The sequence below is a fragment of the Astatotilapia calliptera genome, chromosome 8, assembly GCF_964374335.1.
Source record: "Astatotilapia calliptera chromosome 8, fAstCal68.1, whole genome shotgun sequence".
NCBI lineage: Eukaryota > Metazoa > Chordata > Actinopteri > Cichliformes > Cichlidae > Astatotilapia > Astatotilapia calliptera.
The window spans coordinates 20288621-20307331 of NC_137429.1; the positions used below are offsets into that span (position 1 = coordinate 20288621).

Sequence of the window (18711 nt, forward strand, 5' to 3'; positions counted from 1 at the left end):
TGTAAAAATGCACCTGTAAGACAGTTCTGGAGCTTGTCAAATTATGTGGTCTTTATACAATTTTAAACCCATTATGAGCAAGCGCTTGGCAACAGTGGGAAGCAAAAACTCCCTTTTAACAGGAAGAAATCTCTGACACAGCCAGGCTCAGGGAGGAGCAGCCATCTGGGAAACTATACTTAGGGTTAAAGTAACATGCACAGTATTGTGTTGTTTTAAATGTACATTTTGCACCGAGTCCTGTTTGGAGGTTGTGTAGTAAAATATTAATACTTGGAAACTAAAACAGTTACATGAGTATAAACACAAACAGGAGCAAAGTTACAGAAATACTTCACTGAATTTATTGTCATGTGAAAAAACAAGAGAAACTTTATTATTAGACATCACCAAATTATAACCTCTTCAAAATCAAAATATACTGTAAAATGTCATATAGAAACCATCTTACAGTCTAAAGTATTACATGTGCTTTGCACTGTGAAAGGGCTGGCAGCAAAGTCAGATTACGCAACAACACCAAACAAGCGAGGGCAGCTGTGTAGGTGTTACACTATGAGCAGAGGATTTCGTCTGAGTTCTTGGTAAACACTGAGAAGCAGCCGATCTCTCTGCACTGTGGACACGACCTCACCAAAGGCTCCTGAGATCTGACTTTGCTGGATCTGTTAACGCACAGAGGACACATGAAACAAAAAACACAGACGAGCTTTAATCTTAACACACTTACAGACATCCCAAGCCCTCAAAAGCTCTAAAGTCTTGCTAATCAATTAATTGAACTAAGAGAAAATAGCTGGATAATTACGTGTATTTAATGATACGGAGGGCTTTGACATTAATGGGATTAATCGTCAAGCGCGGGCCCACTTACCTCGGCCCGCTGCAGCGCCCGTCTTAATCCTAAAATCTGGACATTCTTTGTAGAGGCGGCTTTCTCTGTGGCGCTCTGCAGCAGAGTCTGTGTCGAGGAGCAGAGGAAAAATTCAAACCTAAAGAATTTCAAGTAAAACAGGGACATGAAGCGTTGTTCTCAAGCCCAAAGACACGATAACGCTTCTTTTAAACCGACCACACTGTTTGCAGCACACGTTAAAAGAATCGTCCCAGTTTCCATGTCATAGCACTGACTCGCAGCTCTCCTGCGAGTAGCTTAGTGTGTTTGTGAGGCTGGACGTCCTCCCTGATGCAGCCCTCCCCTCCCCTTCCCAAAGGATTTGTGTCTCCTCCTGGAATCGAAGCGGGGGATCTTTCGCTTGTTAGGCTAACATGTGAACCACTGCACTAGGGAGCCGCTATTTTTACGCTCCTTCTATTTATGCCAATTCAAGTGGCTGGAAGGTGGAATGGCAAATTTGCACGTATCACAAAAGTCTAGCAGTATGTTCTGCATCAGTGGTGTCAAACATAAGACTCCAATCCGGCCCATCTAGACATGTTTGGCAAAGCTGAAAGAGGAGATAAATATTGAATTCTTGTGTCCATGGTAAAAGAAATAAAATAAAATAGGACATTTTCTGTGAATTAACAAAAACTATCTGCTTTATAATTGGAGAACAGTTGGGCCAATCAGCAACCAGAAGCTTTTCTGTTAATGTCTTACATTTTATCCCCTTATAGTCACACTGAAAGATTTCTTTCCTTTGCTACAGCAGCGTTTCCCTATCATGCAGAAAAACTGGGATAATATTGAAGTTGTACTTCTTTTTCTTATATTAGCATATCTCTGGGATTAAATGTGCAGTTAAACTACTTTACAATGACAGAAATGGGAGTTTGATTGGGCTGGCCCACTTAAGATCAAATAGTGTGGCCCTTGATGTGAAGTGAGTTTGACATCCCTGTTATACATCTGTACAGTTTTACATTAAAAAAGAAGAATGCAAAATATTCAAAATCTGCAACTACCTAAGTTTAGCCAGAAATTAGCTTATGTTATATAAGTGTGTTCTGGACCTGGATCCGGCGCAGCACAGCATGGTGCAGGCCACACACCGCTGCTAAAGATGAGCTCTCGATCTGAACCTCGATTGTAGCCTCCTTGTCTGTGCTCTCCTCCTCCCCCACGTTTATCTGGAGAATAAAGGAGCATTGACGATGAGGATATAAAACATACCAATATATGATTATATCATATTAGATAACGATTGACCTCTTTCACTGTCAGTTTCATTGCCGCTCCGTTTGGACCACGAGCGTGGGCCACTGAGGTGCTCAAAGCAATCTTGTCTCCTTGGCAACCCATCTTCACTCCTTCAGTATCTTCAGACAACAGTCGCTCAAGCAAAGACAGGCAGAGATCTTCGGGGTCTCGTATCGACTCTTTGGCATCCAAATTTGAACTCTTTTTTGGCTTCAGCGTATCCCTCACTATCTCTGATGACACCCATACGCTTGCTGAATACTTCTCAGGCTCAGGCTTTGCAGCACTTTCTCCTCCTCTGTTCGTTCTACCGCCGCACCTGAGCTGGCGCGAGCTTAAAAAGGTCTGGATGCTATCTGCTGCGGCGCTGCTGGGCTGAACTGTGGCCATCTTATGAGTAGCTGTGGGACTGTTTAGCTGCAGAGCATGCAGCCAGTCCACTGTCAGTGTGGACAGGGGCAAACTGATACAGCTGCTCTGCAAGCCTGCAAAGCTCGCCGCCACCTCCTCCTCTCCCAGAAGACTCGAGAGCGAGAAGATGAGCGAGCAGCTCACAGTCATGGGGAAAGATGCATCACCTGCAGCTGCGATAGGCAGAGACGCTTCGAATGTTTGCCCCGGACGGAGGTCGTGAAACGGGAATGAAAAATTAGTGGAGGAGCTTTCTCCTGCTGGGGAGGAAGAATAAGACAGAGGGGACACCGTAATGCTCAGCGTCCAGCCTCGTTCCAGGACAAATGGACTTGAATTATGCAGGAAACACACAAGGCTCAAGGAGTCTTTCTGAAGCAGTCTGCTCCAGCTAGTCTCGAAATGACATCTGATTGGTTTCTCCTTAATTGGAAGATCAGTAGTTGTGTCTGCCATCAGCAGGAAACTGACGCTGACGGCGTGATTCAGAAGCCTCAGAAACTGGTTTTTGGATTTGATGACTGTTTTCAGCACTGATGCTCTATATGAAGAAAGCAAAAAAAAAAAAAAATCACATATATATTTACAGATCTTTGCTGTGTTTTATTTAAATGTCGTCTTTCACACCCGATCAAATACTTGACGGGCATACCTCTCACAAACATCCCCGATGGCAGACAGGAGGTCCCTGACACTGCGGGACACCTGTGTGGAAGAAAGCTTAGACGATCCTTCATCCACCCTCCCCGCAGGTAAGCAGATCCTCTGGAGCTGCCCTCTGGCAGACACTCCAAGCAGCTGTACATCACCTGCTGTGCATGAAGCATTTTTAGAGTTAGGAAAAATAGTTTGAGAGTTTAAATTAGAATACAAGACAGAATTACATGAGTGCACAACATGTAGAACCTGTGCATTTTCCTGTTTCCTAACTTGAAGAGCACATTGAAGCTGAACTTATAATAAATCCATTCAAAGTCAGCACGTCTATTCTGCTCACCCGCAGTGCTGCATGCAGGCTCAGCCAGGGCGATGACTCTGCACACATTTAAACTGCTGGGGCTCTGGAGGGCGGCCGCTGTCGTCCCAGATGTCTCTTCCCCTCTTTCTTTGCTTTCTCTCGCAAACGATCCCTCCGACAGATCCAGTCGGAGCAGATCTGCACCAGTGCTGTAGTAAAAACAGCTTTTATCCATGCAGCCGCACCATACAGGCCCTGGTACACACCCCTCAGTAAAAGCAGCCACAGCGCTTCCCCCCTCTGAGCCTGCCTTGTCAGTCTTGATCAGTGCCACTCTGCCTTGTTCGCCCGCCGCCACCAAGCACTGTGCGTGACCCGTTTCCGTGACAACAGATGCACCGACAAAACAGACCGGCTGCTCCAGGCTGTGCAGGACTCGAAGGCGCGATCCCGGGAGACGCAGAGGAAGGAAACACAGGCGCCCATCTGGCAGGCCGCAAAGGATGACTGGAGATTTGGCAAGGGCGGCTTCAACTCCAAATAACAGTTTGAAGAGGAGAGGCTCCAGGTGGAAGTGGTCTTGAGCTACAGTTGACTCTGCAGAAGCATTGGAGGAAGACGATGCCTCTACATCACCCGAATGGATGCAAATTAGCACAGAGCCCTTTCTTGGTCCTCTATTTGACTCAGCAGCGCCACAGTCCACAGCTGAGGCCACCGGCAGATGGAACGAGCCAAACTCCTTGTGGCTAGTAGACGCCGTTTGCTTTGGCGTTTTGTACAAAGTCAGCAGCCAGGAGGCATCTCTCTGGCAAAGGGTCAGGAGCACAGAGCCAACGAGGAGCAGAGATGACACTTCATCTGCTCCAACAACGAGACACTCTTGGGAGATTTTCAGTTCAGCTGGACTGGAGGATGCATCAGCTTGAGAGCTTTGATCCCTGCAGAGGAGAAATGTCATATTACATAAGAGCAATTTAGCAGAGTTGAAATAACAGCATTAATTAAAAAAGGTTTACTGAAATCTAACTATGAGGGTTCATACCTGTGTAGCAGAAACTGTAAGTTTACACGGTAAACTCCACTCCTACATGCAACATAGATTAGCTGCTTGTCCTGGTTTCCAACCAGGTCATTAACAGCAGCAGGTAACAGGAGGACAGTCTGCAACAGCACAATACGAAGCAACACACAGTATGGTTAATCCAGAGATATGCCCTGCAGTGTAGCTTATGTCTTAGTATAGCTTAATATTTGATTGATATCTAGATTTATTAGTATCTTTTTTCCCCTAATATATCTCTAGTTAACTTTTTTGCTTTCTGACCCTTGTGGTGTTGTAACAAGTGACTTTCCCCAGTGTGGGATAAATAAAGTACATAGATCTATATCTATTTATCTGTGTCTGATACATGTAAATCGGATACTTGCCGTGATTTTCCTCTCACGTTTACTGAACACGTAGATCTCTTCAGTGCCAGTGCAGATTAAAACATCTGTTCCGAAACCACAGAGGATCTTCACTTTATAAGATCTTCCCGAAAACCCAAACTGTGCCCAAGTCTCGACAGCACACCGTCCCTCCATAACCTGGACCCGGGGGGAGAAGAAGAAGAAGCCGCTGAATGAGCATATGTCACGTTAAGCTCACTTTAATGGTACTATCAGCTCAGTGAGGGACGCTAATGTGAGGTTATGTGAACCGGTTGTTGACAGAGGATGTGACACTGTCTCACAAAGTTCCGCGCGTTGTGCTTTCGACCAATAAACGTAATGAACTACATTGCCCATGACCACAAAGCGGAAGTGGGACGCAAGTATAACGGATGCTTGAACTTAAGGTTGACTCGTGCTCACGTAGAAGGTAGAGAGTAATGAATGAGAGCAAGTTTTGTTTTGTTTTTTAAATAAAGTCGAGTCAAATTTTAAACGTAGTTTGAGCGCATTTGTCTAATAAATTTCCTTATTTTTTCTCTCGGTCAAGAACACATGATGGCGCTCTTGTGCTCATACGATTACCTAATATACACACGAAGAAGGTGGGCAACCAATCAAAACAGCCGAATTGAAGTGTCGTCGAAATTTGAAAAGGCTCTGTAGTTTAGCTCACGGGTTCGTGCGACAGTGAATACAATGGATCCATACAACGAGGAAAACATCAAAATGTATTTTTTTGAGAATAGGTTAAAAACTTATGGGGGGTGGCCATTCGACGAAGACTGCAAGTGCACGCCGGAAAACGTGAGTTAACGTTTAAACTGAGGTTGGAAACGGTGAGCGACGCCTTACTGTTGACATGCTAACAGTACAACAGCAGCTGGCGTGAAAGCAAAAAGAAAAGCGGCTCAGATGAAATACAATCTAGCTAAACTCTGGTTTAGCTGTAGATTTAAATGAAATACAAATCTTCTGACTCCCCATCTGTATGCCTAAATACACACTTGTTTTGGCTCCTAGTCCCTAAACCTAAATGTACTCAATTTACGACAAATTCTCACATTTAACGCGCTGAAACCGACACATTAACTGCAAGGATCTATTGTTTTCCTTGTTGATTCATCCGAGTTATTTTTTTTCCAATTAAAACTGCTTAAATTTAAATAGTAATGGACATGTAGTGATGGGCAGATGAAGCTTCACGAAGCACTGAAGCTCTTCGTCCAATTGGTTCACCCCAGTGCAAAGCTTCTTGAAGCTTCATTTGCTCTAGTAGGACACCTACTGGACGTAAAAATATTAGTTGGCATGAATTTGAAGAGTGTGGCCTTTTGCACACAGCCTGTAAATGTCAACAACAAAAGGAGTGTGTAAAACATGTATATTGTAGTGATGGAAGTATACTGTGTATATTTATACTGGCAGTATGGAAAATGATTATTTGGAAATGCTTAAAATGGAAATGATCATTTACTGTGAGGTGAGGTGTGGTTGAGGTGTGGACAGTGGTTGTGCTTTTGTAATGTTGAGGTATGGACAGCTACACACTGTCCTGCCCGTTCACATTTTATTCTATAAAAACTACATTTTCACTGCTTTTATGACCTTTTTAGTGGGGAGAACATAGCTAGGATTTAATGATTTAACAAATCTTTTAAATCCTTTGTCATCCACAATGCTAAATGGCTGGGAGTCCTCAATCACCATGCTAACCAGGTCTTCATCTATTTGAGATTGTTCTCCTGAGGAAAGACAATAAAGACAAAGCACAAATATAAAAATCACACACGTAACTTATTAGAATTGTAGAATATTGTTATATCATTTAGTAATGTTACTAATATTAGTAATATTATCATGACATTTGATGGCTCACCTGGTCTTGCTCCTCAATCGGCGTTACCCTTATTCTCATGCAAAGCTCTGTAGTGCCTAAGCATGGATGAGGTGTTGTTGTTATATCCCAGCTCCCTGGCACATAGCAAACACTTCACCTTGTACAAAAGTACAGACAGCTTAACATAAATTGTATTGCACCATCAGTATTATGAAAATACATCTTCTGTAGAAATTTACATACCTTGTTGGGAGGAATAAAATCAAAATGTTCCCACACAGGTGAGGACATCCTCCTCTTCTTAGCTGGCTCCATTCTCTCCTGACTTTCTCTCATAAACCTCCAAACTGTCTCCAAACTCTCACTAACCGCAACTCTCCATCAAACACCCACATTTTGAATGAAGTCTGAGGGGTTTATATCGCTGTCATATCTCGCGGCAAAGTTCGAACCACTTCACGAACCAGTCACCTGGTACAGCCGGGCAGCGAGGCTTCAGACGTCATCATTTTCAGCTCCTCCCATAAATGAGGCAAGCCTCGATACGCGCATCGCGGAAACGCCCCCTAAATTATTCGACACAAGCTTTGAAGCCTCGATACAGAACGTCACATCACTATGGACATGTACTGTCAATTTATTAGGTACAAGTTGCTACTATCGCGTTGGGCCCCCTTTTGCCTTCAAAGCTGTTTTAACTCTTCGTGGTACAGATTCAACCAAGTGGGGGAAACATTCAGAGATTTTGGTTCCTATTGACATGATAGCATATTTGTAGACTTCACATCCATGATGCATCCACCACATCCCAAAATCTCTCCACTGGATTGAGATCTGGTGACTGTGGAGGCCATTTGAGTACAGTGAACTCGCTGTCAAGCTCAAAAAAACAGCTTTACGCAATTCAAGCCTTGTGACATGGTGGGTTAGCCTTTTGGATGTAGCCATCAGTGGTTCTAAAGCGCTGGACATTGACAGGAACAATAATCAGTTGCCCGTGGTGTTGCCTAAATGACACTCAGTTGGTAGTAAAGGGCCCGAAGTCAGCCAAGAAGATATCCCACATACCTGAACTGTTGACAGGAGGCAGAAGGCTTCTATGTTGTTTATGCCAAATTCTGACACTGAGATCTGAATGCCACAACAGATACTGAGACTTTATAGCAGAGATTTTAATGAGCCTCTGCGAACTGCAACTCAGTTTCATGTTCTTAGCTGACAGGAGAGGCACCCAGTGTGGTCTTCTGCTGCTGGAGCCCATCTGCTTCAAGGTTCAATGTGTTGTGTGTTCGGAGATGCGCCTCTGCATACTACATTTGTAACGACTGGTTATTTGAGTTAATGCTGCTGTCAGTAGTTGTTGTTGTCATTATTATTTGTAGTAGTAGTGTTATGACAAAACAAATAGCTTATACAGTACAGTCTCAAAAGATTAATATAATGGAGTATGGAGCTCAATAACTTAAAGTCTAGATGACATACAATAAAGAAAAAATAAAGTGAGTAATAAATATATTAAATGACTCATTTTAATTAAATAAACCCGAGTGGTACGTGTGAAAAGCTCTATATGAAGTTTTTTTTTGTTTGTTTTTTTTTCGTGCAACATGACATCTTCATTTATTCCTGCAGATGGCTAAAGCCGGCTTCATTCACACACCTTCAGAGAACAGCCCAGACATCGCCATGTGTTTCTTTTGCCTGAAAGAGCTGGAGGGCTGGGAGCCAGAGGATGACCCAGAGTAAGAGCACACATCACATTACTGGGCTCAGAAATAAAAAATAAACTGCCCAATAGTTGTTAATTTCTTCCATAAATTTAAGCCGTTCTTGTTTTTACAAGTCGTTAATAATGTCTCCAGCATGTCTTCAGTATTATTAAGCAAACTTCAAACATGTTGCCAAATTGGTGTCAAAGTTATTGCCAAGTGATTTTTGCTAACATTTTATGACAGCTCAGAACCATCTGTGCTCACCCTGGGTTATTTCCCCCTTTTTGGCTCACTCGTAATAAAAACATGTGAGCGATCCGGTGACACGAGTGTTTGGTGAGGCTTGGTGATTTATTATTTTTTTTGTTTGTTTTTCTCCTCCAGTAACAGCTGTTGACTCCTATAAGCCTTTCCTTTAATGTGCGAGAGTTTGCCTGTGACCCCCGGTCCCCCATTTTGACTCTTATTGTCATAATTAACAAGACTTGTGTTTCAGTGGCATTATTTAGGAGTCTTTGTGACTACATGCCCACAGCTCTTTACTTTCCCATCTATCTCTTGTTTTTGCCAGAAAGGAGCACAAGTCTCATTCGCCATCCTGCCACTTCATTGCCCTGAAGAAAAAAGTGGAAGACCTGACTGTGGAGGAATTCTACAGATTGCAGAAAGAGAGGCACAAGTTCATCAATGTACGTTCTTTATAGGAAGTCACGAATCTGTTGTCTTGTGTAATAACAATTTATTAAATAGTTTTTTGAGATATGTCTGACGAGCGAACACTTTGCCGACTAGAATAATGTCTGCTAATTATTTCCATGACAACAAGGCCTTAATTACTGATCTGCAGTTGATCTTCTTTGCTCACAGAACAAATCTTGTAATGAGGCCATCACCAAGTTTGAAGAGGCAGCCAAACTGAGGCGAGCAGACATCATCAAGACGGCCATGGGAGAAGAGTGACACAGCGACAGATTCAGATGAATGACATGAGCTCGTTTGTGTATCTGAGAAAGATGGAGAGAATAATTGTAGCTGTCAGAATTATTGACTTGTTCCTCACCAAACTCATTTTTATGTTTCCTTTGTGTGCCTTCATGTCATCTTTTTTCACGTATGTGTTTTTATCTTTTAACACTTTCTGTTTTTATGTAATCTGATATCTAATAAATATTGGATTCTGTAACATAATTATTTATGGTGTCTTTAATATAGATGTAGTCTGTTAGAGCAACATGAATCCTCCACTCAAAAGGTCTGGCTGTATTTATAATGTATTTAGATTTGATTATATTTATATAAGCCTTTGCATCTCTAGCTTTCTCCATACCACAGCTTGAAATTGAGGTTAAAGTATTTTACTCAAACACAAATGAGTGCAGCCTCTTAACTCTCCGCTATTTGCTCCCTCCGTGTTTTGCGTAAACGTGTGCGTTTCAGTGTGAATCCGAGTCCCTCCCAGACAGGAGCTGCTGCTGCTCAGGCAGGTTCTTATCTCTTTGTTACTGTGTGATCATTCATTAATTGAGAACGGAAATGAATATCGATTCCCCTTAACAATTTGATTAGTCAATTGGAAAGATTTTGGGGAGGGATATTTTTTCCTGATTACTTAGCCGGCGGTGATGAGTGCGTAAAAGCACTCCAAAGCACACTCGACAGCAGAAGACCTCCGTTACGCATGAGCTGAAGCCACCGAGTTTCACGCGTGTCTCAAACCTTAACCTGTCCAAGATGAAGGTATCTTTTGGCGCTTTCGTTATCGCAGCTGGCATCTGCGGGATGCTAAGCTTTGCCTTTTTGGCCACTTCCCTCGGCACCGATTATTGGTACATTATAGAAATGAATCCCATGAATGTCAGCGACTTTGAGAACATGAGTTCCCACTCGGGACTGTGGAGCATCAACGAAGGTAGGCTGCCACTTTTCTTAACTTTTGCCTCTAAATGCTGAGATCTAAACCCTCAACCAACATCACCGTGTTGTTAAATGTGATATTCAGGTGGGAAGATGCACACGGGCTCTATCGACTCGTTCACAGTTGACTACTCCGGGGTCTCCGATACCGAGCTGCGCATGCTGAGTGAGTCCAGAAACACCACCAGCTTTTCTGCTAATGAACTTTCACTGTCAAGGCAGCTATAACTCCGCTGATGCTCCATAATCCATCTGTTTCTACCCAGACATGCACAGTGCAATTGTGGTGATGCTTCCCCTCAGCCTGGTTCTGTTGCTCTTTGGAGGCATCTGTGGATTGGTCAGCTCCCTGGCTCGTAGCCCGATCCTCCTCACCGGCACGGCGTCGTACTTCTTCATCTGCAGTAAGTTCGGGTTCACTTTATTTACTCTGATCTGTTTAACCTTAGACCCACGAAGATCGGTCCGGATGTCCAGCTCTGAGTATTGAATACGCGTGAGGTCAGCCGCTTTGTGAGGGCACTGCGGTGTGTGAAAACGGAAAACACTTAGTTGCTAAGGGCTTTAGTGCATCCATTTACCCTCCATTCAATTCTGATCCATTAAAACACAATTGCCACAGGCCAGTGTGGCCAGAGAGCTCTATCCGAAAGAGACTGCGCAATCAATCACCCAAACGTGTCCGTCTAACACTTTCACATCGTGTTTATTGGGCATCATGAGACCTGCACATGAGTCAGTTAGACCACAGAAGTATTACAAATATAGGTCATGACTCATATGTGGCACACGTAAATGGACTACAAGCAGATATGGGTTTTAAGAAATCTACTTTCAATGAGAATTTTATATTGCAGTTGTCATTATTTTCATAAACACTGTATTATGCAGTAAATTCGGACTATAGAAATTCTTTCATTCATACATGAAATGCATCGCATTTGGAATTAAGTAAAAACTACATGTAACCATATGTTGACGATGATACTGCTCTCCCCAAAAAATTATCTTTAAGCAAAACTTCACTCCAGAAATGTAAGCTGTCTTAATAACGACACAGCATTACTTAGGGAATCGTTTTGATTGACTTGTGATTATTAACTCTGCAACATTTATTAATAATTAACTTCTGACAGGAGGGGAAAATATGAATTAGTGTGCTGTTATTAAGGAATCGCAGTGGTTTTGTAACAGCATGTCTGTGTATCTGTATACAACCATGGCCATTTCATTAGGCACAAATTGCTAGTACTGCGTTGCACCTCATTATGCCTTCAGAGCACAGATTCAACAACGTGCTGGAAACATTTCTCTGAGATTTTTGGTCCATGTTAACATGACAGCATCACAAAGTTGCTGCAGATTTGTTGGCTGCACTTCCATGATGAGACTCTCCTGTTCCACCACATCCCAAAGGTGCTCTATTGGATTGAGATCTGCTGAGTGTGGAGGCCATTTGAGTACAGTGAAGTCACTGTCATGTTTGAGAAAACAGTTTGAGATAATTTGAGCTTTGTGACATGATGCGTTATCCTGCTGGAAGCAGCCAATAGAAGATGGGTACACTGTGATCATGCCAAAAACAAAAAATGATCCAGACAACATTACACCAACAGCAGCAGCCTGAACCACTGATACAATCTCTGTAAACCTTGGAGATGGTTGTGAATGAAAATCCCAGCAGATCAGCAGTTTTCTGAACCAGCTGCTCTGGCAACAACAACTATGCCACATTCAAAGTGACTTAAATCACCTTTCTGATGCTCAGCTTGAACTTCAGCAGGTCGTCTTGACCATGTCTCCATGCAGTGTGCATCAGGTTGCTGTTACATGACCAGACAATTAGGTCTTCTCTGCTTACTGTGGGTCTTTTGCATCCTCTTCATCAGCCCCTCAATCAACCGACTCCTCCGCTAACAAGCATTTGAAGAGGCTTACCTAACAAAATGGCCAATGACTGTATGAATTACACAGATTAAAGGTCAGGCTGCCTCTTTTAGCACACATCTTTCGATTTTGCTCCCCTAAACTACTGTTCCTGCTTCAAATTCAGCACATCTTAAATTGTAAAGCTTTATAATTCAACTTCAGTGGGTTTGCTGAAATTGATATGTTCTCATCGCATCATTAATCAGTGAGGACCGTTTGCCTCAAAAAGATGGCCGGAGCAAACTGGCATGTGTTAAGACACCCCAGTTGTGAAAGAGACAAACAAGACGAAGATAATATTCCAAATGTTTCAGCCGCCATGTAAAATGTTGAACCTGGTTATCTGATCCAAATTCAGAACATGATCTGAGTAAGAATAGCTTAGTTAGAGCTGAATTACTCATTTGACTTTTGAATTAAACAGTTACAGACCACAGAGCTGTTTCTTTTTGGTGTGTATTGAATCTGTGCCGGGCGATAACAGAAAAAACTGAAAAACTAAAAAACAGGAAACTGTAATAAAAGTGGCATTCAGGTCACAACTAAGACAGAAAGTGTTAAGATGTCATGTATCATGCACCTACAGTGATTATTAGTTTAGTAGCTCAAAAAGCTGTAAATGTGAAATAGTTAGATTACTGTTAATGCCATTCTCTTAATCTAGCTATTTCCAGTAATTAAGTTATTCTTGTCTGCATAAACCTAGCGCCTGAGCTTCTGGATCTCCTGGGCGCTCTTCTGCCAACGCCTTATGACCTCCATAAATGGGACCTTGTGATAGACAAACACATACTTAAACAGACTCTTCATAGTCTCACTTTAACAAGCAGCACATGGTTAAGTGTGGAATAAAATAAAGTCTTGAATTAGATTGGAGTCATCTTGTGAACTTGTTGACTGTTGGACTTTTTAAAAGACCTCAGCCTCCGAGCCGGGCATTTCTTAATCTCTCTCGATTTTGCCACTCTGCTCTGTCGTTGGGCGCTCTGCTGCTCTTAGTTGTAAGCATTTAATTAACTTTTAATGTCGGAGTATTTTTAGAGTTAGCCCATTAGTAAGCGTGCAGTGCATTTATGAACACGATTGTAACGTAGTGTGATGAGGAAGACAACAAGAGTTTTGCTATATTACAGGATGAAGTCTTTAATTGTTCATTTGCACAACACAACCAAAATTAAAATTACCAACGGCTAATATTGGTTATCTCAGTGCAGCGTTCTCCTGAGAAGCCTCGGGCCTTGGCATTCGTGCAGATGTTTACATTAACCGCCCACTTTAACATTGTTCCAGACTGAGCACACACACCCCCATGGCAACGGCGCTTCAGTGCTGGATACAAACCGTGTTTATGAGTAAATAACTATGAATGGCATTCTGTTGCTGTCTGATTTGCAGTGCCTGAATGTGACATTAAAACAAATGCTTCAGCAGCAGAAGAGGGGTTAAAAACAGAAACATTTCTGTAGTAAGTCTTGACCCACTCTTAATATTTTGCATCCAAGCATTCACACTTTCTTGTCATTTTTTTAAAAAGTGGTCGTGAGCAACAGTTCTTGAGGCTTTCTGAAGGCCTTTCAAAGTTTTTCTTTGGACATTGACAGCTTTTTCACTCATTTTCAGTCCGATCCTCGTAACTTCAAAATTTCAGGGGAATGTTTTTTATCTGTTAAGCCACATAACACTGATCTATGAATCATTCAAGCATAAAAACATACTTAACTGAGACAGTGTTGTGGCTACAAATAAACAACAATTTAACAAGAAACTTTTGTTCCAGTTTCTGTTAAATCTAGCTGAACCAATGAAAAATGGAGAAGGAAATGCAGTTTGTGGTATTTTTGTGATTCACAGAGAGCTATTAGCTAAAAACTTGGCCTATCTCAGCGTGGTTTGCAGTGTGTCCTTAAAAAATTCAAAAACTGGACAAGTGGAGGTTTGTATCTGACCCTTGATGAAGCCTCATCAGAAATGAGCTCAATGTAAGGGTGGCTGTCAAGAAATCATTCTTAAGTTAGAAAAACAAGAAAAACGGTTGGGATGAATTTCAGCCATTGGTTAAAATCATCAATCTGTTTGGTGGAGGTCAGGATAGAGGTACAACAGTGAGTGTCCATAGCGATCTGTAAAACATGATGGTTTGGAGCTGCATTTCAGCTAGTCGTGTTCAGGATCTTTTTAAAACTGATGGAATTCTAAATGCAAAAATGTATCATCAGCTTTTGATCCACCATCTGGAAAACATCTTAATTAGAAATGGGTTCATTTTTCAGCATGACAATAATCCCAAACACCCCAGCAAATGTCAATAGTTTCCATGTGTTCATTCAATCAGTAGGCCTGAAACATTAATGAAACTTCTTAGTTCAGAAAGAGCTTTAAGGATCACTCCTAGAAGCCTTTCAAGGGGCAAAAAGCTGCTTAAGGGTTATGTTGAAGTGATCGTATCAAATATTGACTTTCATTTCAACTCATTAGAATTGTACCAACTCTGTTTTTGCTTTATTTACTGCATTTCTATATGTCTTTGCAGATGTTTCGATACATCTCTGCAACTATTTTACCATTTTTGTAGCAATCTCTAAAGAAATGAAAAGTCCCTCAAGACTTTAGTAGCTGTTTCTTTTCAATAAATCCCCCGATTTGTAAGATGGCAAATAAAAGTGGTTATTTGAGCAGATACTAGTGTTATTACGTAGGCACTCTCATTTTTGCACAATCAGTTGGTGAATATTTGGTCTAATGTCTGTAAAAAAAAAAAATTAGTCTATTAATCTCTTAAGATATCGAACAAAAGAAGCGAACCAACTTGACATTAAGATGCCTATTCTAACTAAATCGAATCTAAACTTCAGTGACACTCACGTCTTGTTACAGGATATAATGAAAAGCGATAGTTTTTACACTGAATAAAATATATCTTTGATTTGATTTCTTTATTTCTATTTTTTTATTTATTCTTTTAGCTGTCTGCTCAATCATTAAAACTGATTACACACCTGATGAAAAATTATTCCATTACTTGACTTCCTTATCTCTATTATGGTAAAAGTTGTCTTTCCTATATGCGCTGCAATTCAATCATTTCCTGTCTCTCTATTTGTTTCTTGGCAAAGTGCATAAAAATGAGGCGTCAGATGCGGTTTCCTCATCATATTCCTAGTTTGTTGCACCTTGGGGTGTAATTGTAATAAAATCTTTATTAGTCCCGCCCCGGGTAGCTTCATTTGCATCCCCTTAAAACCAGTAGCAAGCTGTCAGAATTAAAAGGGTTTCCAATAGCAACACTGTGGAACAGTGTGTGTGTATGTGTGGGTGTGTGTGTCTCAGTCTAGTCTCTGATGAGTAGAATAACAGACAATCCATGCGTCAGTGCTGTTCCTGTCTCTCATAATATGAGATTCTGGGCAGCTTCATGAGTTACCGTTCTCAGCTCTCAGCACAGAGCTCTGACTAGAACACATTTCCGCTTCAGAATTGCTGGAGTACGATGCCAGCTTGTGCAGGTGTTTGCTTCTAAAATGCTATCCTCCTCAACAGGGTATATAATTTATTGTCACCTCTAAACCTGGAACCAAACTAATAGCAGATCCAAATAAGGATTTCCTTTATCTATCTCGCCCAGAACCCTGATACAGGATGCAGGTTTGGTGAAAACTCTGAGTTTGTTAAACTTGAGATCGAGGAAAATGCAAAGCTTTCAGTTCCATAAAGGAAGCCAACTTAAATCCCAGGTTATCTATTGAGCTAAAAGTCTGGGTTTAATCTGTCTCCTCTCCTCCTGCTACGTCTGAACTTTCTGTTTCATTTCCTAATTCATACAGTCGATATCACAGCTCCTATTTGCTTTGCAGAGACTGAGCTCTTTACAAGCACTGAAATGTCAGTTAGATGTTAACATAACTTTTATAATAAGGGCAGAGAAATTGGGAATTTATTATCAGCTCAGAATAAAACTCATAAAACTAATCAGTATGACGATTTAGACAAAAAGGCCTCTCAGTAATAATCAATCATTTTTCATGTCATAATTGGCCACACTGATGAAAACATTTTGTTGGAGAAAATGTTAAGTGAATGTGACACTAAATCTGGACAAAAAGTAACCACCCCTCATTCATCTAAGTTATTTTTTTGCTTCTTAGAAGCAAAAAATGGTTTTGAGCAATCTTTTTCAAAACCAGTTGAATGTAATTTGTTCCCATTACTTTAGTCAATCTACAAAAAAATGCCAACGATAACACTCTCTGACAGACATAAAATAGTATTTTTGCACCGACGAGGTGATTCTGAAAGAGCTATTAGCCAAAAATTCAGCATGTCTGAGAACGGTGTGTAGTGTTTCCAGTTTAAGTGGGGGACAAAAGAAGTAGTGTTAGGACTAAAAAACTATTTTCAGCTGATTCAATTTTCAATTCAATGCAGTTTTATTTATAAATATACAAATCACAACAACAGTTACCTCAAAGTATTTTATACTGTAATGTAAAGACCCTAAAATAATACAGAGAAAATGTCAACAATCAGACCCTCTATGAGCAAGCACATGGCAATAGTGCGAAGAAAAAACTCCCTTTAAACAGGAAGAAACTTTCAGCAGAACCAGGCTCAGGGAGGAGCAGCCAACTGCCACGACCAGTTGGGGGTGAGGGGAGGAAGATGGGACAAAATACATTCTGTGAAAGAGAGTCAGAAATTAATAATAACTATAATGAATAAATGCAGAGTGGTGTAAAGCCACATATTGTGAAAAGAGGTGAGTGAAGAAACACTTACTGCAGCATGGGAAGCCCCCAGCAGCCAAAACAAAGGGAGGATTCAGAGTTCCCTGATCCAGCTCTAACTATACAACAACAACAACAACCTTTATTTATAGAGCACATTAAAAGCCTTAGGCATACCAAAGTGCTTTACAAAAAACAATAAACTATATACTTTAAATATACCAGTTTTGACTGCTTTGAATCTGAAGACCCTGAACTTACTTGCCTCTTCCTGTGTGTATATGTGTGAATCTCCAGGTCTGCTGACTATGTGCGGCACCAGTCTCTACATCATTTACTCAAACCAGGCACTGGCTGAGACTGAGAGGCTGGTGGGTCAGGAGGGTCTGGCCTACATTCACACGTCTTTCGGCTGGTCCTTCGGTCTAGCCTGGCTCTCCTACGGCCTGGAGCTCCTCACTGGAGTACTGTTGCTTACAGCTGCACAAATGGCCAAGCTCCAGCACACCAGTCCCATCATGGCCTAACATAATCAGTGCAGTGGGCCTATGGTGTTCTAGATGAGAACTGAACTGTGTGTGAATACTAGAGAAAGGAAAGGATGACGATGCGGTGTGATTCTACCTTCACACAGACTCCAAAGGCTATCATAAAAATTGATGTGGAGCGAACTGTTTTATGGATCTATTTTCCTTCAGTTTGGGCAGTTCTGACTTTCTGACGATGAGGTCCAAGTAAGGAGGCGGATTTATACTGTCAATTACATTTGACCAATGACGCCCTCTTGTGGTGGGGGTTGAATTTGCACCTCATACACGGAGTGTATCTGTTGATCATACTGTTGTGCCAAACTAAACTGACAAGCTTTCAATTCACTATAATATAATGTTTCTTTAACTTATCTCATATGAGTCGCTTTGTTTGTTAATATATATATATATATATATATATATATATATATATATATATATATATATATATATATATATATATATATATATATATATATATATATATATATATATATATATATATATATATATGAGAGAGAGACTTTTGTCATGCAGATTAATTTGATGAAAAGTGAAACCGTTTTTTTCAGTAAGTCTCATGTGTTGTTTAACACTGTTCTACATAAGTTACACGTTTTTGTATTAGTGTTCAGTGCGACTACAACACTGAGCCAACTTGCTGTCCCATTTCTCATGTTCTTTTGGTATCTCTGTAACAAATTTTAAATCCAATGCAAAGTTTATTGCATAATTAATCTCGTGTCAGTATGAAATTAACTACATGGAAAATAAATAGATACACTTAAACCAAGTTTTGCTGTTATAATAACTATTTTCTAGTAGTTTTTAACCCAAAAAATCAAAAAGGGGCCAGAGAAAGGTAACACAAGTATGTCAGTCCTTCTAATAAGTGTAAATGACTACTCTGCAGTGGACTATTAATTATCATAATTTTGTACTTTAATTTTCCATTGTCATTAGAACACATCACATTAATGAAATTATGAGCAAAAAATAATTAAATCTCTTTCCTTTTATTGTTAATTTTATTGCCAGCCAATAGAACAATTGTGAAGTGGTTCAAAGAGGCTCAAAAACTACAGTCATGTGGAAAAGAAAGTACAGAAAGAAAGAAAC

General features: G+C 40.9%; 3 protein-coding genes across 4 annotated transcripts; 2 read left to right on the forward strand and 1 right to left on the reverse strand.

Annotated features, from left to right (window-relative positions):
* Positions 1-321: 321 nt before the first annotated feature.
* On the reverse strand, positions 322-5224 carry faap100 (FA core complex associated protein 100). 2 transcript variants are annotated; one of them, XM_026178941.2, is made up of 8 exons: positions 4944-5224; positions 4558-4676; positions 3552-4453; positions 3207-3363; positions 2153-3095; positions 1957-2073; positions 875-961; positions 322-665 (listed from the first exon to the last, which is right to left on the reverse strand). In XM_026178941.2, exons 1-8 carry the CDS (start codon positions 5097-5099, stop codon positions 549-551), a joined length of 2598 nt encoding a protein of 865 aa, XP_026034726.2. In that variant the 5' UTR covers positions 5100-5224; the 3' UTR covers positions 322-548. The 2 variants fall into 2 exon arrangements, with proteins under 2 accessions (XP_026034726.2, XP_026034725.2); XM_026178940.2 differs by having other exon boundaries at positions 3207-3366.
* Positions 5225-5359: 135 nt separating this feature from the next.
* Positions 5360-9686, forward strand: birc5a (baculoviral IAP repeat containing 5a). Its single transcript, XM_026178982.2, has 4 exons — positions 5360-5753; positions 8419-8528; positions 9070-9187; positions 9366-9686. The coding sequence occupies exons 1-4, from the start codon at positions 5646-5648 to the stop codon at positions 9456-9458; spliced, it is 429 nt and encodes a 142-aa protein (XP_026034767.1). The 5' UTR covers positions 5360-5645; the 3' UTR covers positions 9459-9686.
* A 388-nt stretch (positions 9687-10074) lies between these two features.
* tmem235b (transmembrane protein 235b) lies at positions 10075-17963 on the forward strand. Its single transcript, XM_026178978.2, has 4 exons — positions 10075-10407; positions 10498-10578; positions 10679-10816; positions 17360-17963. Exons 1-4 carry the CDS (start codon positions 10230-10232, stop codon positions 17587-17589), a joined length of 627 nt encoding a protein of 208 aa, XP_026034763.2. The 5' UTR covers positions 10075-10229; the 3' UTR covers positions 17590-17963.
* Positions 17964-18711: the final 748 nt, after the last annotated feature.